This window comes from Garra rufa, chromosome 3 (genome assembly GCF_049309525.1).
Source record: "Garra rufa chromosome 3, GarRuf1.0, whole genome shotgun sequence".
Taxonomy (NCBI): Eukaryota; Metazoa; Chordata; class Actinopteri; order Cypriniformes; family Cyprinidae; genus Garra; species Garra rufa.
The window spans coordinates 35,143,919-35,165,810 of record NC_133363.1 but is presented as its reverse complement, the minus strand read 5'-3'; the positions used below and the strand labels follow the sequence as shown (position 1 = coordinate 35,165,810).

Genomic DNA, 21,892 nt, shown 5'->3' with positions numbered 1-21,892 from the left:
GTTGTGCTGCTTAGTATTTTTGTGGAAACTGTGAAAATGGTAGTTGTATATATGGCCAAATAAGATATTTTTGCAGTGAGGTCAGTGAAAACCTTGGCAAGTAAAAGTCTGAACCACTGATCCCAATCATTCTTTTAGCTGAGCCCTACTATCCTACTTCCTCCCATCTACCTCACTGTGATTAATCAGGCAAAGCTTCTAAACATCAATCAGCATTGCTGTCATTTAAATGTTGTCAGTAAATTGCGAAAATTAGTCATTAGTGCAGCCTAATTTTAATGAATAACCTTTTTGGACTGGTGATGAAACTTGGAATGTTTTCATGATACAATGAAATCTTTTAACATCAAATAAACAATGAAGTTAGTTCACCCAAAAAATTTAAATTCTGTCATTAAATTACTCTCATGTTGTTCCAAACCCATAAGACTTTTGTTCATTTTCAGAACACAAATTAAGATGTTTTTGATTAAATCAAAGAGCTCTCATACCCTCCATAGACAGCAAGGGTCCAGGGTCCTTCTGCATTTAAGGCCCAGAAAGGTAGTAAGGACATTGATAAAATAGTCCATGTGACATCAGTGGTCTCAACCGTAATTTTATGAAGCTACGAGAATACTTTTTGTGGGGAAAAAAAAAAAAAAACAAATGAAGAATTTTTGAATAAATAGTTTTTTTTTGGAACACAAAAAGTATTCTCGTAGCTTCATAAAATTACATTTGCACCACGGATGTCACATTAACTATTTCATCGATGTCCTTACTACCTTTCTGGGCCTTGAACGTGGTAGGACCCTTGCTGTCTATGGAGTGTCAGAGAGCTCAAGGATATCATCACAAATATCTTTGAAGATGAATGAAACTCATCAGGTTTGGAACATCATGAGGGTGAGTAATAAATGACAGAATTTTCATTTTTGGGTGAACTATCCCTTTAAGCATTCAAACAAGACTGCTGCCTCACCTGCGTAGGTAATCATCATCGGGCGTGTCTTCAGGCACTTCCTGGTTTAAGGCTTCTTGTGATACATTAGTTGAGCGAGAGGTGGCGGACTGCCTGTAAACACGCTCCAGTTGTCCAGTTTCCTGGTTGAAGACCAGCCCGACGGTCTGCTCCTCATGCTGACCGGAAACTGTGCTATGGGAAAAGGGAACATGAGGCTCTGGGGCATCTGGGCTGGGCTCCATGGGTCTGCGTTGAAGTAGTTCATGATCAGAGTGAGAGATTGGGGCTACACTGTGGAAGGCAGGACTAGTAGGTTGCCACGCTGCATTTCTCTCAGCAGGTGCCGGCTGACCTGTTCTCTCCCAGCGCCTAGTACCCTGATTGTAGGTAAAGAGGTTGTGGCAGACTCTACAACGGTTCATGTGACTGCGTGACAGGTTTTCGCCACTGTAGAGTGGCTGGAAATGAGAAGGACCTGGCTGATCTGGGTCCATGTTGTTATTCAGCATTTCCTGAGTCTGCTGGTCCTGCCTGTTGCCCTCTAGAGGCTGCACCAGGTCCTGCATTCGCTCATACTCCATGAAATAGCGGTTAAGGTTACACTGGAGAACATTGCGGATGGAAGAAGGGCTGCTACGCCCCTCTTCCTCTGGTGGGCGGTGCCTGCTGGAACTTGTCCCTGATGTGCTGCCGCTGCTATGAGGGAGGCCCCATCCATCACTAGAAGAGGTGTAAACAGGTGACTGGGTAGAAGTCCCATGCTGCCGCAGGACAGGAAACAAGCTGGCGGAGGAAGCGCTGGTTCGGGGTGGAGTCATATTACTACCTCGTCCATTAAGCACACTGCCTATCCAGTCTGACCCAGGGAGACGGCCTCCACCTTCCCTGCCTGGTGGTTGCTGCCGGAAAGGTGGGATGGGCGCCATTCCAGCTACTCCTCTCCTAAGAGAGCTAGAAGAAATGTTTCGCATACTGCTCCCACCACCATACACACAGCTAAATGCAGAAGGCCGATTTGCAGCATGAGATTCGACAGAAAACCGCGGTATTCGTGGCTCTGTGCGTGCAGAAGAAAAGGTGGATGCATGTGATTGTCCCTCCAGGGATGCAGAGTCTGATGTGTCATCATCAGGTGGAGACGGAACCTGTGTTGATGAGCAGCGGCTACAGAAACACACTACTCCGAGTGGCTGAACGCAACCATGGTATGGCTGCCGGGATCGATCCCTCAAAAAGGTGTAACGCCCAGATGAATCAGAGGCCTCATCACTGGAAGCAGTGAGAGTGCCTCCTGCTTGAGGGACAGAGTTGCGGGAAGTGAGGATGTGCAAAAAATTGTGCAAGATGGGTGTGCGTCTTACAGGCTGGGACTGGAGGAAAGAGCGCGGACGGAGATGAGGCATCTCCACACTGTCCATTGGAATCTCAGGATCATCATCATTCTGCAACACACAAATGCAAGCACATTTATAGTTACAAATTTTAAAGGAATAGAATTGTAATGTCTTGTGCCTAAACAGCATAAATCCAGCAAGACTCACCTGTTGGTTTGAAGGGTTTACAATGGCAGTTAGAAGATAGTGACCCAATGGATCAAATCTCACCAACCTGCAAAAAACACAGAAAAGTCAGGAAAAGTTCACTCAAAAATTAAAGAAAAAAATATTCAGTCATCAATTACTCACCCACATGTTGTTTCAAACCCAAACGAGTTGTTCTTTGAAACATAAATGAGGATATTTTTAATAAAACCTGAGTGATTTCTGTCTATCCATTTAAGTCCATTCCATAAAACTATGATGCTTCAAAAAGTCCATGTGCAGGTTTTATCCAAGTCTTTTGAAGAGACACAATCATTTTATATGATAGGATTTAAATCAAGTTTTTCTTGATATTTAAACATTAATCAACTCACATACATAAAGTACATCAAATATGGTAAAAAGATTCTCAAATGTGCTTATTTGACATGCAAGAACAATCCTCATTGTTTCTTACTCATCAGACAAGTACTTTTGAGAATCTGTTTACCCTATTTGATGAGCTCTACGTATGTGCATTAATCAATGTTTATATGTGAATAAAAACCTAAATTTAATTTGTTCATCGTATAAAGCAATCATGTATCTTCAGAAGATGGCATAAACCGCTTAACTGAGATTTCTTTCACAAAAGTATCAAAGTTTTGGGTGAACAGACTTTCAATGGAAGGACAGAAATCTCTCATACTTCATTAAAAATGTTTATTAGTGTTTTATGGTTATTATGGGTCTTTGAACCAAAAAAGGCTTTGGATTTGAACTATCCCTTTAAATTTATAAAATGTATGCACATCAAACCTGACTCTTTCTGTCTCACTAGCAGTCTTCACCACAGCAAAGGGCTCCTTCCGGCTCCAGTCCCAAAGATGAAGCTCATTGTTTGTGGCAATGAGCAGCAGCTGAGCAGTAGGATGGAAAGCAAGAGATGCAATCGCTGAGTTACTTTCTGTGAGCCAGCTCTCACTGCCTCCCTGAAACAAAACCACACAATACTATTTTATTTTTTAGCAAAATTAAGTTTATGACAATTAAGACAAATCTAGAGAAAACAAAATACATACTAAAGCAAAGAGCAGAATAATTACAAGTTGACAAAACAATTATTTAATACGCGTATGGTCAAGACTTACATGCAGGTCCCAGATTCGGACCTCTCCATCCAGGCAGCCAGAAGCAATAAGGCCAGGGATGCTAGGGTGAAAAGTCAGGCACCAAGGTGTCCGGCGGTGACCCACTAGAGAGTGAACACACTTTCCTGTCTTAACCTCTGTGATGTAGATGTTGTGGTTCACATGGGTTGAGGCCATTAAAGTCCTGTGAAGAGACAAATAGCAAAAACACCTCTGATTAGCTCGTTAAGATCAGATAGTCAGTTTATTTAGCAGATCAGAGTGGTCTTACCTATCTGGACTGAAGGCCAGAAGAAAGGTTGAGCGGGGGCTGTCTGGTAACTCCACTTTCTGTGAGACGGATAGAAAATCAAAAGAGCAGTGATTTTACCCAAGTCAAATACAAACCACAGTATTCACGCCTGTTAACAACAAGGGCGGAAACTATTATGATAGATATACCTTAAGTTATTCTAATTCTGATAATAGTGAAGTCCACACTACAACTATAATGTTAACGACATGGAAGAATGATATTGTTGAAATCACTTTGAGAATGATTGTTTTATAGCTGATGAACGTTATAAACATTGACAGCTGATCAAAATTCACTCAGCTTTAAGTAGCTTGTGCATTTAAAGCAGAAGACTGCGCTGCAGCACAAACTTTAAAGCACTGATCATCAACTGGCGGCCCGCGGGCCGAATCCGGCCCACTGAGCCGTTCAATCCGGCCCGCGACTGGATTCCAAAATTGTGAGGATCAAAAAGAAAATAGTGGTCCACACTATTAAAGCAACTAAAAATAACAACAACTGAGTCTCTTGTCAGAATAACCACCATTTATGACTATATTTAGGCTACACTCCGAAATGAGGACAGACTCAGACAGACTATGCGGCGTTAAGCATTTATTGTTTCAAACAGGTAAAAAAAAAAAAAAAAAACGAACGCATAACTTTTCCTCATGCCCTTACTTAACATTTGTTTTTTTATTTCTAAGTCTCAACAACATGCTTGAAACTAGCAGACTCATCAGGACTAAAAAAAGGAGGAAAAACAATCTGGCACAACTTAAAATAGCATGGTAAATAAATAACCTGGTAGCAGAACAACACAGGTCACAAATAATGTTCGCACATCAAATGAAACGTTAAGTGGGCTTGAATTCAAATCAAACCTTAACCCCGTCAATGACAGCTTTCTGCACTTGCTCTGCCAAAACGTGCACACGACGTGCATTAGTTGAGGCAGATAGAGGTACTTGTTTGACAGATGCAATAATTCTGTCCATTGATTTGTCGGGGGCAAGTTCCTCCAGAACGGTGATCATGCACTCCTTTAAAACCTCACTTTCCGTGAAAGGCCGGTTATGTCTGCAAAGCACCCAAGCAGCCTGCAGGGATGCACACGTCACTCTCTCTTGATCAGTTGAAGTTCGAGTAATAATGCCACTTGCACAGGAGTAGGCAGATTTCAATGTGTCGATTTTTCTCTGACGGGCTTCTGACTGCTCAGGATATGAAACCTTGAAATTAGAATGTTTTCTGTTGTGGTGACGGCGCAGATTGTACTCTTTTGCAACAGCAACAGTTTCGCTGCAAATTAGGCATACTGGTGACGCATTTCGGAAGGTTGGCATGATAAATGCGTACTTTTCAGTCCAGTCATCATTGAAGGACCTGTTTTCTACATCAAATTTGCGTTTCATGGTCTTTGAGAGTGCCATTTTACCTCTGTTAAGAGACCCTTTCCTTTCACTTCCTCCGTGTTTGTTTTTCAAATGCTCTAGAAATAAAGTTGACTTAGCCTAATTGAGTTGAGGCAAAATATCTATCACTCCTAGTGGTTGACTGTGGTATAGGTGATGGGAGCATGAATCAAATGCCTTCAGTTTTGTAATGAAATGGAAAAAGTATAAACATTAAACATAATGTTAAGCCAAAATTAGATTTTTATTTGATTTTCTTCTTGGGGGTCCGGCCCCCAAGGAGACTGTCTGGTAAAACTCTGGCCCTCTGACAAATATAGTTGATGACCCCTGCTTTAAAGGGATACCTTTATACCCAGAAATGAAAATTCTGTGATTTATGCAGCTTTCCAGACAACCCGTAACCTGTGTTTTTCCAACCTTCTACCTGTGAACGGCAATCAAACCCGTGACTTCTCACCCATGAACTGGTACTAGATCGATGTACTCCCAGTTTCGTGCTCTGACGTCACATAGCCCGCAAAACAACAATGGCAGCCCTTACGGAGGAGGTGTTTATGCAAGTGGTGCACGGTGGGAAACACACAAATAACATAAAATAAAAGGTATAACAACTTCTCTTGCCTTATGCGCCGTTTTTCCTCCTCCGTTTTCCTCAAATAAGCAAGGAGTAAGCACCTTTGGTGATAGAAATGATTGTAACCGTATGGCCCAACATGCTGGTTTGTTTAAATATAGCTACCACAATTCCTTGCGCTCAGGCAGTTTGCCGTGACTTTTTCTGGAACGCTGCAAAGTCGTGAGTCATGGTTTGAAGTCGTGACTTACGGGCTCAAAAATGCAGCACAATTACTCACCCACATGTCGTACCAAACCTGTAAGACCATTGTTCATCTTTGGAACACAAATTAAGATTTTTTTGATGGTCTAACCGTAATTTTATGAAGCTACGAGAATTTTGACTTAATTCAACGATTTCTTCTGTTGTGGGACAATACATCCATATGGTGCTGCTAATGTAGAACATGCAAGTGCTGTGACTATTTTAAAGATATCCTACATTTCTGTGCCTTGACCATTGTAGTACCCTCGCTGTCTATGCAGGGTCAGAAAGCTCTGGTATTTAAAAAAAATATATCTTAATTTGTGTCCCGAAGATGAAAGAAGATCTTACAGGTTTGAATTTTCATTTTTGGGTGAACTAGCCCATCAGTCATTGATGTGGATAGTAATATAGTTGGTATAATTATGCAGTGTGTACTTTTTCAGCTCAATTTTTGACAATAATTATGAAAGAAGAATCGTACATGGCTATAAAGCTATTTATTTAGAAGTTCTGTGGTTTTTTGTATTTATTTAGAATGTCAAATAGTAAATAAGTCCTAAAGCTCTACAGCTGGCAAAACACATAAAAACAAAATTCTCTTACTAATATCGAATATTTCTCACACAGGTCAACAGATAGCAGAGAACAGTGTGTCAGTTACCTGGCTTTGCCATTTCATGCGCTGTGTCTTCTCCTCTACAAGCAGCTGTAAGATCCTGTGTGAGGCGAGGCCTCGTGCTCCTCGCTCTCGACTGGTAAGGATACACACTGAGTTCTTCTGTCCCACCTTCATTTCCACAAACACTTCCTTGCTCCGGCCCTCTCACACCAGACCCAGAGCCGTCCACCGGCTCACACACAACTAGACCACCACTGCTACAGCCACGCCATCATTCTAGGAGCAGAGAAAAAGAGATCAACAAATCATCATTAAACTTCATAAAAAAGTGCCAAAGTTTGTGAATATCTTAGAAATATAACACATCATAATTTGACTACAACAAAGCACCACCTTTTCCCATAATTTTAGGTAAGGAGGAGTCCAGCATTGTATCTCACCACATATCACCACGTATCTCTGCACAATCAGCACAGGTGTCAAAGGAGATTACAAGGTGTAAAATACATGTTAAAGCATATCAAATCAACACTACAGAGCCAAATGATAGCATATCCTGGCCGTGTCACATGACTAGGCAGGGCTTGGAAGAGCAGTGCGAAAACAATCAAGGATTGTTACAGAAGATTAAAAATACACATATGCAATGGCAGAATGACACTATAAGAATAATAATAAAAAAAACTTAAAACTTATTTTATTTCAGATAGTTGCCAACATTTAACATTTTTATTTAGTTTATCGTGATGTACTAAAATAATTAAAAATAAAATAAAAATGAATGAGAAATTTAAATTTTTTCACCAAGCCTGAAATTACATACTAAATATATTTTAAAAAAAATATAGAAACTACATACTAAATATTAATAAAAAAAACTATAATATTATGATACTAAAACAACACTGGGGGGAAATAAGGTAACATATACGACATACAGAAAATAATGGAAAAAATTGCCTTTATAAATAATTAAATAGTAGCAAATGCAATATTATGAACTTATAATATCTGTATTATATGGGTAAAAAATACCGCACAGTCTAGCTGGTAGAAAGACACTAATTATAAAAATTTAATTTACATTTGGAAATAAATTATGCATGAAGCTAACAGGTTGAAAATAAAAACTTGAATCAGCTTTACATGTCTGTTGTGACTCTCTAACTTGAGCTATCCTCCATCTGACAGGCTACACGTTTGACTTGTTATCTTCCGTTTTTAAAGCTAGACAGGGGATATAAAAGTGCTATATTTACTACGCTTAGTAAATCAACTTTATGGTCACCGAATAAAAGAACCAGTCAGAGTTATATATAATTTACAATGTTTGTTTATGAATGATGAAATGTCGCTAACAGCTTTCTCATTTAGCAGTTAGCAGGCTACACTTACGGGTGATGTATTAATCCACACTGTTACATGGTGTTTAAATTATGAGTGTTTTTTTTTTAAACTCAAAATATATTTAAGACAACCAAACGGGGTCTCAGATTTGGCCTACCTTTTTCTCATATTTTTGTCCGAATATACTCCTTGAAATCGTAGATATCAAGTAAAACAAGTACGCTGGGACATTTAAGCAGCAGAAAACTTTGCTTAAATATCCAGGACTAATTTTATTTTCGGGTTTATACAAATACAATGAGGAACATCTTGGTTTATTCTCGAAAAGAGGGTAGAATGTACTTTAGATTTGTTGCTGTGTTCAACACCTCCTGCCAAAATGCATACAGACAAAGCCAGTAGAGCACAGATCCCTTCATAACCGATTACCGAAAACATCGTTCACGCGAGAACCTAACATCAGCTGATCTGTCACTTGACTGATTTACACGATAATGATTAAACGAATTGCATAAATAACATCTTGCTATATACTTTCTTTCTATAATTATGGAAATGAACATACACTACCAGTCAAAAATATTTGAACAGTCAGATTTTTAATGTTTTTTTTAAGAAGTCTCTTTTGCTCACCAAGCCTGCATTTATTTGATCCAAAGTACAGCGAAAAACAGTAACATTATAAAATATTTTTACTATTTAAAATAACTGCTTTCTATTTTAATATCTTTTCAAATGTAATTCCTTCCTGTGATTTCAAAGCTGAATATTTAGCATCATTACTCCACTCACATGACTTTCAGAAATCATTTCAATATTCTGATTTGCTGTTCAAAAATATTTATTATTATTATTATTATTATTATTATTATTATGTTGAAAACAGCTGAGTAGAGTTTTGAGGTTCTTTGATAAATATACATTTGCATTTCACTTACAAGACACTCATTATAAACAACCCAACAATGAAATCTTAGCAAATCAAGCAACTTAACTATTATTGTCGCTTTATTTCCCGAGTCCTCCAAGAAGCCAATCAATGTACGTGTTTTTAAAGCTGCAGAATGCGTCGACCAATGGGAGCGCTCCCGGAAAACCTTGCAGCTCCTCTTGTTTGCCAGATCAACCAGACAACAGTGAGCTGACTGAGCTGTGCTTCTGCTGCTCTTCCTAAAGTATGGATTCCTGCTTTCTGATCTTCGCTTTTCTCTTCGCTTTCAGTCTTTCCAATGGAGAAAGGACGCTCAAGTTTGTCACTGTGGTGAGTACTGTATAATACATAATCTGTCTGCAGTATGTTTGATAAAACCGTTCGTCTTAGTTCATTCACATTCTGACTTGTTATGTGTCATATGTTAATGCATGTGTTTTAGTGCAAATTTGAACTAAGTTCGTGTCTCCTTTTAAATTGTTTCGCTCTCAGTGCTTTGCATTGATTATATTAATCGATAGTGGGCTTCTGTCGATGTAAGTGTAGTTTGTAACGATACTCAAAAGCAACGACGTGTGAGTGGCAATATCAGCTGACTCAGTAACCATTGTTTGTTTGCTACCAACTTTGTTTTCAGCCCTGCAACTTGTTCTCGACTTAAACTTTGGTTTTGTTTAACCTCTGTGTCACATCAAAAAACCTCAAAACCCTGTTGTGGGTAGTCTTATTTGATACTGACACCTGGTTGAAATAAGTGAAAATAAGTATTTTGTGGTAAGTGCTGCAGATGAGGAAGTTCAAACCAGAGTGTTGAGTCATTTTAAGCATGATTGTGTAACATGGCTATAATTGAATGCATTCCTAGAACACCTACTTATTGTAATGTTTGTAAAGTGATACAGGTAAATCCTATAGACCTTAGTGTAAATTAGAGAAGGTCACAAGCCAGAACTGAAAACTTAATGCATGATACACATTTAAACATGTTTGATTTCCGTGAAAAACAGAGATAAAGATAAGGAGATAGACGGAAGCTGCTTAACCAATTAGAATGTGTTTACAGACAACTGTGTGGCTTGTATCCGGGTGTTAGGATGAGCACATGACTGGTTGAATTTGCTGATCTAGTCACAGCTGCACAGTGTAGTTCTTCCTTCTGAACACACACACACACACACACACACACACATACACATAAATACATCCTCAATACTTATGAGGTATTTGATTCCTCTTCTTTAGCTATATCGTCATGGGGACAGATCTCCAATCAAGGCCTATCCAACTGATCCCTATAAGGAGAGTGACTGGCCCCAAGGTTTTGGACAGCTCTCTCAGGTACAGTATACACACACACACACACACATACTTTATGCTCTTTGTTTTAATTGGTTACATGCGTCATGTAAGAAGCATTTATTACTTTAACTAATTCTTCTGATCATTCCAGGATGGAATGAAGCAGCACTTTGAACTGGGTCAGTTTTTAAAGAAACGCTACACAGGATTCCTGAATGAGGACTATGAGCGGCATGAGGTTACTGTCTCTTTAAATTGTTGTTTACACATGTTTAATAAACTTAAACACAGAGTTGTCAGACAGGTGTGTTTAAGTAATCCTGTCTTTGTTTTGTAGATATTCATCAGAAGTACAGATGTTGACCGGACTCTAATGAGTGCAGAAGCAAACCTGGCTGGCATGTTCCCACCCAATGGTTCTGAGGTGTTTAATCCCGATTTGAAATGGCAACCAATACCTGTTCACACTGTCCCAGCGGATGAAGAGAAGGTAAGACAACACACTGAAGTTCTGCTCTCACAATTTTGCAGCACACTGAAACTTTGGCCCTGACCTCTCTTTAGCGATGAAGTCATATTTGCACAGCAACAGCATCAGTAAATGTCTCCTTTATGTTTAAAATCTGTTTCCATGGCTACACAACCTGCCTACAGTGTGTTTATCTGCTTTTTTTTTTCTTTCTTTCCAGCTGCTCTCATTCCCTCTGGATGACTGTCCACGTTACGCACAGTTAATGAACGAGACTGAAAAAACAGACATTTTTGTTAACATGACTGAAACCTACAAGGTGAGTCCACCTTGCAAAAACTCCTTTATAGCAGCAGATTATATGCCTATGGACTTGGAATAGTTGTTCCAAGACCTTCGTTCATCTTCGGAACACAAATTAAGATATGTTTGATGAAATCCAAGAGCTTTCTGACCATCCATGGACAGCAATGGTACTACCACGGTCAAGGCACAGAAACGTAGTAAGTATATTGTTCAAATAGCACAAAATTGAGCACAAAAATTATACTCGTAGCTTCATAAAATTACATTTGAACCGTTGATGTCACATGGACTATTTTAACAATGTCCTTACTACCTTACTGCCGGTACTCTTCAGAGTCAGAAAGCTCTCGGATTTCATCAAAAATATCTTCATTTGTGTCCCGAAGATGAACAAATGTGTTACAGGTTTAGTATTTACAGTTTTAGTGCTATCATGATTTACAGTTTTGTTCATGAGTCTATTGCATTTTAAATCTTGCTCTCTATTTTTTCATGTTAGTATGTAACTTACCCTATTTTGTGATGTAAATGTGCAAAAAGGAAATAAAAACGGTAGATAATCCATCTCAGCAGTAATGGTTACTATACTAATGGTAATGTCACTGTTTTTATGCAGACCTTCATAGAGATGGTGAGAAATAAAACAGGACTGGAGAAAGCCAACATTGAGACTATTTGGGGTGTATATGACACCTTGTTCTGCGAGGTGAGTTTCACCTCGCATTTGTGCGCAAACATACACTCTTGATTGCATCTAACATTAAGAAACTATTGAAAGTATTGTCTTTATGAATTAATTAAATATTTAAGACACTGTGTTCCAATGTAAAGTTGAGGTAAAAAGTTTACATACACCTTGCAGAATTTGTGTAATGTAAATTATTTTATCAAATTAAAAGGGGAGCAAAACACATGTTTTTTATTTAGTACTGCCCTGAAAAAGATATTTCACATAAAAGACATTTACATATAGTCCACAAGAGAAATTAATAAGTTAGATTTATAAAAATGACCCATTTCATGATCCACAGCTGTGGTTTTTTTGTTTAGTGATAGTTGTTCATGAGTCTCCTGTTTGTGCTGAACAGTTAAACCGCCTGCTGTTCTTCAGAAAAAGTCCCTCGGATCCCACAAATTATTTGGTTTTCAGCATTTCTGTGTATTCGAATCCTTTTCCAACAATGACTGTACGATTTTGAGATCATCCACACTGAGGACAACTGAGGGACTCATTTACAACTATTACAGAAGGTTAAAATGCTCACTGATGCTTCAGTAGTAAACACGATGCATTAAGAGCCGGGGGGTGAAAACTTTTTGAATTTGAAGATCAGGGTAAATTTAACTTATTTTGTCTTCTGGGAAACATGTAAGTAGCTTCTGAAGGGCTGTACTAAATGGGGAAAAATACAATTTAGGCAAAATAAGAAAAAAGTACATATCTTCATTCTGTTCAAAAATGTACACCCCTGGCTCTTAATGCATAATTTTTCCTTCTGGAGCCCCTTTAAAGACACCTACTATGAGCTACAAAGTTGTAAATCAATGGAATATGAAGCACTGCAAATGACATAATAGTCAATTTTCCTACATTCTCAAACTGTTTAAATATTTGTATAAATATATACACATACATACATTCACATAATAAACACATTTAAATTAATAGTTTTATATTTCTCCTCTTTTTAATTTGATTGTTATTTTACAATATCAGAGGAAGCTCTTATTTATTAAATAGACAGGGAGTCATGACAGTTGTTTACAAGTTTTGTTGGCTTGTGAGTAAAACCGTTCCCTATTCTTTGTGGTAAATGTCATGCAAAATGTCCTTACTACAATCTGAACCACTGTTCCTTCATTTTATTCCAGACTGATCACTTGATGCTCAGAATCAATAAAATCCAAATGCTTAGACAGACACTATGAACTGTCAAATCACATAATCTTCTCTTTCCATCTCTTTTGTTTATTTTCTTTCCCCAGGGAAAACATGGGAAGCGACCACCTGACTGGGTTACTCCAAGTGTAATGGAGACACTAAAGGTGTTAAAGAACTTTGGTTTTCAGATTATGTTTGGAGTCTACAAGAGAAAAGAGAAGTGCAGACTTCAGGGAGGTGAGAACATTTTCTTTTTCCCTTTTATTTAATGACAAATCAACCTAAAATTATACCTAGAAATTAAGAAAAACAGCAAAAATTAAAAAGGTTAAACACACAGTAGCCTTTGACATTTCATAAGAAGTCAAAGGATTCTTGACAGAGCATTTTCATAGTTAAACACTCTGACACTTCTATGCACACATATGCAAATCATTTTTGTAGGAATAGAGGGAGAGGCTGCTACCTGAAAGCGTGTGCAGTTATAGAACAGGGAAATAGCACTGTAAAGAAACAATGGATGGACCATTCTGCATTCAAACTGTAATTTACAAGTGTAGTACAGTGATCCTGTGACACTTTAATGCGCTAAAACAGTTCTTATGCTCTCATTTACAGGCCTGCTGTTAGATCAGATCATTAAGAATCTCTCAAATGCTGCAGCACTAGACTCTAAACAGAAAGTAAAGATGATCGTATACTCGGCGGTAAGTCATGTGTCAAATGTAAATAAAACATCAGCAGATCAAAATGTCAAAGCTTCCCTTTTTTTAAAAAAAGAAAGAAAAACAAACTGGTCCTCTTAAGAGAAAGCAGTTCATGTAATGTTCTCTCATGCAACTCTTTCTTTCTTTTTTTTTTTCCCTAGCATGACACAACGGTTGTAGCCCTGCAGGAAGCTCTGAATGTCTTTAATGGCCTGCAGCCACCTTATGCCTCATGTCATCTAATTGAACTTTACCAGGAAGAGAACGGGTAACATATTGACTGTTTTTCCTAAACTCATGTTTCTACATTCTTTGGTCAACTAAAATATTCCTTTCCTTTGCTCTTTCAGGGCGTTTTCAGTGGAGATGTTTTATCGCAATGACACTAATGTGTCTGAGCCGTACCCTGTGTCTTTACCGGGTTGTTCCCAACGCTGCGCCCTACAGGACTTTGTGAACCTCACACGTGAAGTCATACCCCAAGACAGGAATAAAGAGTGTCAGATAAAGAAGGAAACCACAGACATTGGTAATCACAGTCATTTACATTAGTAAATGCTGTAAGCAGCATACTCTCTTTTTTGTGCTCACATAAACTGTACATATTTTTAATTAATTACTGACATTTACACTGCAATTTAATATTTAAATCACTTCCCTATGACAAAAAGAGTTACTTTAGATTTAATAGTTCTCTCTCATATATGTGTGTAGAGGTCATCATCGGGCTGGCTGTGTGTGGATGTCTGCTCTTCCTCCTGGTACTACTGCTGTTTGTAATGCTATGCCGTCTAAAACAGCCAACGGCTAGCTACAGTCATGTCGTAAACGAGAGTGACTCCTGACAATCATATCGACTCCTCCGCAAAGAGGAACTGTGGGACAGTGAAGAGGACCTATAAGAAAACAGCGCCAAGTTGTTGAGAAGCTCCTTTAAGGCAAAGGATAAGACAGTTAAAACTTCTTTTTTTCGCCACACATTTTTATATTGTGGAAGACTTGGTAATGTTCTATTACTTATTACATTTTTAACCTGAAGTGTTTAAAAAGGGAATCAAGAGTTGGGATGGCATCAATAGCATTAATATAACGCTCTGCTTAGTGCACAGACCCGCAACTGAGCAACTGTGACTTTATGTACGTCTTCAGCTCTGGGATTTTATTGCAAAGGGAGAGCTAAAACTTGAACTTAAATTGTCTCTGAGTCTGAGATCGGGACTAGACTGAAGTTCTTCCAGAGGCCTGAGTCCTGTCTGAAACACGAGGATTGTTGGCGTCCTACTGTTTGTGCTCCCAGGCCATTAATTCTACTTTACTTTTGAGCACCTAAAGATTCAGAAGGGGCATCGAAATACTACTGAATACACATTGAGGCCTTATAATGCACTCATGGAACTTTACCTTCATGTGTTTTCACTCTTGATTTACAGCCACAGAAGAGTTTTGATTAGTACATTTCAGAATGACAACATGCTGATATGAAGAGTCTTCTCAGGTTGAACTCAGATGAGCTTTTAGTGGCATTATTGTTTTAATCTTGTGCGGTTCCCTTAATGTTTTATCATTCCACATTGATCACATGAATACAAAATTTTATATTCAGTTTATATATTAGAAAGATGCACAGTAAAAAATCCAGTTCCAGGTGCATCATATTTAATACAAAATTGACTGATAAACATGCCCAGTAAGAATTTAAAAAATAAAAATAGCCAAATTGTTCTGATCTTTAATGTTTTGAATGATTGTCTTTTTACTGTCTCAGTGCACATTTCGGCTTGGCTAAAAACAAATGCTGTATTGATTATGGGCTAAGCACCTATTGTATCCATTGGCGTTCTTATTATTATCCTTCTTCTGCTCTGGAGTCTCTAACTCAAACTCTCTAGCGCCACCACTTGTCAAAATTTCACTCATGTTTATGCTAATAACTTTTGCACCATAAAGTATAGAAAGAAAATACCCCTTTCCTCTGAATCCTTGACTTGTGCTGAGTCAAATGGACTACAGAATTCGTAAGGTCAAGTTTTTTCGCTATTTTTAATAGTCCCAAAAACATACCTAGACAGTTTATCTGATTTTTACCAAATTTGGCTCAGATCATCTTCACACCATGCTGGCAAAAAATTATGGAATACAAGTTAATTAGTCAAAACGTTCTTGAATAACGTGTGAACAAATGCAACGAAGAGCACGCAACAGTTTGCCGTATTAACACCAAACTTGGCGTGTGTTATATTAACTATAACCTGCTGACCTAGTGGTCAGGACATATGAAAAATGTATTTATTTCTGTTTTGAATTATGAATGGTTTGACTAAAATTCGGTGCACCATGTCAAGTCAAACCATACAAAATTTTCCCATATCAGCCATTTTGGGCATCGGCTATTCTCAATTTTGTCATAAGAGTTTTGCCAAAAGTTTTGAGAATGACACAAATATTAGTTTTCACAAAGTTTGCTGCTCAACTGCTTTTAGATCTTTGTTTCAGTTGTTTCTGTGATGTACTAAAATATAATTACAAGCACTTCATACATTTCAAAGGCTTTTATCAACAATTACATGACATTTATGCAAAGAGTCAGTATTTGCAGTGTTGGCCATTCTTTTTCAGGACCTCTGCAATTCGACTGGACATGCTCTCAATCAACTTCTGGGCCAAATCCTGACTGATAGCAACCCATTCTTTCATAATCACTTCTTGGAGTTTGTCAGAATTAGTGGGTTTTTGTTTGTCCACCCGCCTCTTGAGGATTGACCACAAGTTCTCAATGGGATTAAGATCTGGGGAGTTTCCAGGCCATGGACCCAAAATTTCAATGTTGTGGTCCCCGAGCCACTTAGTTATCACTTTTGCCTTATGGCACGATGCTCCATCGTGCTGGAAAATGCAATGTTCTTCACCAAACTGTTGTTGGATTGTTGGAAGAAGTTGCTGTTGGAGGGTGTTTTGGTACCATTCTTTATTCATGGCTGTGTTTTTGGGCAAAATTGTGAGTGAGCCCACTCCCTTGGATGAGATGCAACCCCACACATGAATGGTCTCAGGATGCTTTACTGTTGGCATGACACAGGACTGATGGTAGCGCTCACCTTTTTTTCTCCGGACAAGCCTTTTTCCACATGCCCCAAACAATCAGAAAGAGGCTTCATCGGAGAATATGACTTTGCCCCAGTCCTCAGCAGTCCATTCGCCATACTTTTTGCAGAAGATCAATCTGTCCCTGATGTTTTTTTTTTGGAGAGAAGTGGCTTCTTTGCTGCTCTTCTTGACACCAGGCCATCTTCCAAAAGTCTTGGCCTCACTGTGTGTGCAGATGCGCTCACACCTGCCTGCTGCCATTCCTGAGCAAGCTCTGCACTGGCACTCTGGCACTCCGATCCCGCAGCTGAATCCTCTTTAGGAGACGATCCTGGCGCTTGCTGGACTTTCTTGGACGCCCTGAAGCCTTCTTAACAATGCAGTGGAAAGTTTTTTTCGGGATTAAGTTAATTTTCATAGCAAAGAAGGACTATGCAATTCATCTGATCACTCTTCATAACATTCTGGAGTATATGCAAATTGCTATTATAAAAACTTAAGCAGCAACTTTTCTAATTTCCAATATTTATGTAATTCTCAAAACGTTTGGCCACGACTGTACACGTTCATTGAAAGCACTTTTAAATTACTTTTCAATAGAAGATGCAGTTTATTCCAGATATTACAGTATTTAAATTAAACTCAACTAAAGTCAAAAACTGTCAGCACTTCAAGGACCTGATATTCCTTACAGCTAAGATTGCAAGGGTGAGAAATGAAAGCTCACAAATCTTGAAAGACAGATTCATTCTGCTTGTGTTGCTAACAGCATAAATACCACAAACACATTCCTTTTACTTACAGTTTCTGTCAGTATCTTGCAGATACTTTCATTTGTTATAGGGGTCTTAAAGCAGTTCAGAGTGAAAGTTTGACTTGCATGTGAGGGCTCGAAATGAACGCAGACCATTTCAAAAGTGCTGGCTTCTCTCTGTGCAATTTCTTTCTGGTGAGATTTATAATTTATGTAGCAAAATCCAAAAATACACTTTGTTTGTCATCTCACTCACTTCTTATTCATCTGTGCTGTGGGGAAGTGACAGTGTTGATATGCAGATAAGCAGCTCATTAATACTAGGACCAGCTTTGGATGGCACACAGGCTAATAGAGTGCACAAAGATGGGCACAAGGTCAGATCAAGCTGATTTCTTTGTCAGACATTTTTCTTTGAAGCCCAAACAAGGTTCCTGTTCATTTTACTCTAATAGCAGTTTAGGGGCACATTGCAGTGTGGACTGTTGCAAAATGAGTCATTAGTGCAGCTTATTTTTAATAAATAATCTTTTTGGACTAGTGATGAAACTTGGAATGTTTTCATGATACAATGAAACCTATCAAAACCTACCAAAAAATATCTTAATTTGTGTTCTGAAGATGAATGAAGGTCTTACGTGTTTGGAACAACATGAGGGTGAGTAATAAATGACAGAATTTTTTATTTTTCATTTTTAATTGATTTTTGATTGAACTATCCCTTTAAGCATTCAAACAAGACTGCTGCTTCATTAAAATATGTTTATGAGTGTTTTATGGTTCTTATGGGTTGTCGAACTAAAAAGGATTTGGATTTGAGTTGTTCACGTAATTTTCATTTGTGTTAACTATTCCTTTAAATTTATCAAATTTATGCATATCAAACCTGACTCTGTCTCACTAGCATTCTTCACCACAGGAAAGGGCTCCTTCCAACTCCAGTCCCATAGATGCAGCTCATTGTTGGTGGCAATAAGCAGCAGCTAAGCAGTAGGATAGAAAGCAAGGAAAGCGATCATGGAGTTACTTTCTGTGAGCCAGCTCTCATTGCCTCCCTGAAACAAAACCACACAATACTTTTACTTTTGAGCAATATTAACAATATAAACAAATCTAGAGAAAAGTAGAGTAGATTGATTACAAGTTGACAAAACAATTATTGGTCAAGACTTACATGCAGGTCCCAGATTCGGATGTCTCCATCCAGACAGCCAGAAGCAATAAGCCCAGGGATGCTAGAGTGAAAGGGTTGAGGCCATTAAAGACCTGTGACGAGACAAATAGCAAAAACAACTTTCTGATTAGCTTGTTGATGATAGGGCATAACTGAAAAGTCCTGAGATAAGCTAGTTAGTTTTTTTTAGCAGATCCGTTCTAAAGACAATGAAAAAGTAGTCAGAGTGGTCTTACTTATCTGGACTGAAGGCCAAACGAAAGGTTGAGCGGGGGCTGTCTGGAAACTCCACTTTCTGTGACATCGAAAGAAAATCAAAAGAGCAATGACTTTACCTCATTTACATCCAAACCACAGTATTAAGGCATGTTCACACCAGGAAAGGAAAGGAATGGTGTGACGTGTGGCCAAGTATGGTGACCCACACTCAGAATTTGTGCCCTGCATTTCACCCATCCAAGTGCACACGCACAGAGTGAGTAGTGAACAAACTCACACACTGTGAGCACACACCCATAGCAATGGGTAGCCGTATTGCTGTGTCTTCTCCTCTAAAAGCTGCTGAAGGATTCTGTGTGAGGCAAGGCCTCGTGCTCCTCGCTCTCAACTGGACAGGATACATACTAAGTTCTTCTGTCCCACCTTCATCTCCACAAACACTTCGTTGCTCCGACCCTTTTACACAGACCCAGAGTCGTCCACAGGCTCACACACAACTAGACCACCACTGCTACATCATTCTGGGGGAGAGAAAAAGAGATCAATGAGTCATCATAAAACTTCATAAAATGGGCCATCAAAGTTTCTAAATATATCTTGACACATATGAAAATATATAAATATATCTTCACAAATATGACACATTATAACTTGACTACAACTTTGTATACATTTTAACATGTTTGGCTTCAGCTGTTATCTTCCGCTATTAAAGCTAGACAGGGGATATAAAAGTATAACCAATCAAAGTTATATATAAAATTGGGCTCAGCTGTTCAACTGTCAAACTGAGATTTGAATCCGTGGCAGAAGAAAGTAGTTCTACCCAAAAGGTTTTTTTTAAAGACACTCTGTTGTTGTTTCTTATGTATTTACACACTTGTGCCATCAAACTGTTGGGTAACACTTTATATAACTTTCATTAATAAATCATTAACAAACATGGTATAATGCTTAACTAACCATTGCTTATATTCACATATCTAGATATATGAGATAATGTGCTTGTTAATGTTAACTAATAAACATTACCAAATGATTAACAGATCATTATTTTAATGTAAATTGAAATGCTTACAAATTACATCAAAATTTCAATTCCTATGATCATGCATATTTAAAAGATTTTGACATGGTTTACAATGATTAAAAGCTTTGTTAATGAATCATTAACAAACATTATATAATGCTTAATGAATCATTATAGTTAATGTTTACAAATGTCAATAAACTTTCAATGCGTTTTAAAAATCTACAAATGATTTTAACAGAAATTATAAAATGATTACAAGTTTATTTGTTAAAGTATTTTTTGATTGCTTACAAATGTCATTAAACTTTAGTTTAGATACATATTAGCTAATGCTCATTTTTACATTTACAAATGTTGTGAAAATGTAGCTTAATTTGTCATTTTAAGCTCTTCACAAGTTATTCATGTTAATATATTCATTACTCATACCCAATTGAAAGTTGAGACTATTCATCATTTGTAAATGTTTGTAAACATTTACAGATTTTTTTTTTTTTTTAGTATCTTTATTGGACTGGACTTTTAGCTACTGTAACAACGTTTATGTAAAAGGTGGTTAGTTCAGTTTATTACCTCAACACTTATAAGTATACTATTTTGTACCATTAAACAGAATATTCCTTGAATCATACATCAACAGGAGAGGAAAAAAACAGATTTTCAAGAAAGTACTTCCTTTTTCATTCATCAAAATAATGCAATATAAACAGATTGAATCATGTTGCCTTGAAGTAATCAAATTGGCCCTGTACACTACTGACCCCTTACCCAACCCTTAAACCTACCCATACCACCAAACCTGTCCCTAACCCTATACCTGTATCACCCCTCAATAACAGCAGAAATGTTGTGCATTAACAAAAGCTTTTAATCATTGTAGAACATTGTAAATTTGTAGATTTTCAAGATGTGCATGATCATATGAATTAGAAGTGAATGATATTTGTAAGCATTTTAATTTACATGAAACTAATGATCTGTTAAGCATTACATAATGTTTGTTAATGATTTATTAATACAAGTTATTATAAAGTGTTACCAACTGTGGTATAAACGCAAAATATCACACTCGTAGACATGAGATATGGCTGTATATCGGCACTGCTGTGATTCGGCCATAGGCACGAGGCCGCAGGTAATCACAGCGTGCCGATATTATACATATACTGACTCCAAGCTTTTGAATGGTATAGTGTATAATGTTACAAAAGTTTATTATTTCAGATAAATGCTGATATTTGGATTTTTCTATTCATCAAAGAATTCTGAAAAAAATTACACAATGGTTTCTTAAACAGCAAATCAGCATATTAGAATGATTTCTGAAGGATCATGTGACACTAAAGACTGGAGTAATGATGCTGAAAATTTAGCTCTGAAAACAAGAACATATTACATTTTAAAATATATTAAAATAGAAAGCAGTTATTTTAAACAGTAAAAATATTTCACAATATTACTGCTTTTGCAGCATTTTGGATCAAATAAATGCAGGCTTGCAGAGCAGAAGAGATTTCTTTAAAACATTAAAAATCTTACTGTTCAAAAACTTTTACCTGATAGTGTAATTTTTAAAATGTCTATATGCCAATACAAAATAAAATAATTGTCCACATATACTAGTATTAATATACATTTCCGTTCAAAATAGCAAATTAAGAGTGAATACAATTAGTTAATAAATTCAATACACCTTATTTGAAACTTGGATATCATGTTAAACATTAACTAATATTAAATAAAAATATAACAAGAGATGTTTTTCATTTTGACTGACATTTGCATTTCACTTATAATTATAAATTATAAACAACCCAACAAATAAATCTTAGCAAATCAAGCAACTATTGTTGTCGATACAATTCCGAGTCCTTCCAAGAAGCCAATCAATACAACTTGTGTTTATAAAGCTGCAGCTCCTCTTGTTTGCCAGATC

At 37.5% G+C, this 21,892-nt stretch overlaps 2 protein-coding genes across 2 annotated transcripts in view; one reads left to right on the top strand and one right to left on the bottom strand.

Annotated features, from left to right (window-relative positions):
- ambra1a (autophagy/beclin-1 regulator 1a) overlaps positions 1-8,448 on the bottom strand; it is a 109,463-nt gene extending 101,015 nt beyond the window's left edge. The window contains exons 1-7 of the mRNA XM_073836008.1: positions 8,256-8,448; positions 6,794-7,027; positions 3,889-3,947; positions 3,618-3,801; positions 3,286-3,458; positions 2,488-2,554; positions 965-2,388 (exon numbers count right to left, since the gene is read on the bottom strand). Of these exons, the coding sequence (XP_073692109.1) occupies positions 965-2,388; positions 2,488-2,554; positions 3,286-3,458; positions 3,618-3,801; positions 3,889-3,947; positions 6,794-6,925 (2,039 nt within the window). The 5' untranslated portion in view covers positions 6,926-7,027; positions 8,256-8,448. The remainder of the gene's footprint in view (positions 1-964; positions 2,389-2,487; positions 2,555-3,285; positions 3,459-3,617; positions 3,802-3,888; positions 3,948-6,793; positions 7,028-8,255) is intronic.
- Positions 8,449-9,218: 770 nt separating this feature from the next.
- On the top strand, positions 9,219-15,425 carry LOC141331113 (lysosomal acid phosphatase-like). Its single transcript, XM_073836010.1, has 11 exons — positions 9,219-9,359; positions 10,272-10,367; positions 10,480-10,566; positions 10,666-10,818; positions 11,018-11,116; positions 11,720-11,809; positions 13,090-13,222; positions 13,604-13,692; positions 13,854-13,960; positions 14,043-14,221; positions 14,407-15,425. Exons 1-11 carry the CDS (start codon positions 9,276-9,278, stop codon positions 14,535-14,537), a joined length of 1,248 nt encoding a protein of 415 aa, XP_073692111.1. The 5' UTR covers positions 9,219-9,275; the 3' UTR covers positions 14,538-15,425.
- Positions 15,426-21,892: the final 6,467 nt, after the last annotated feature.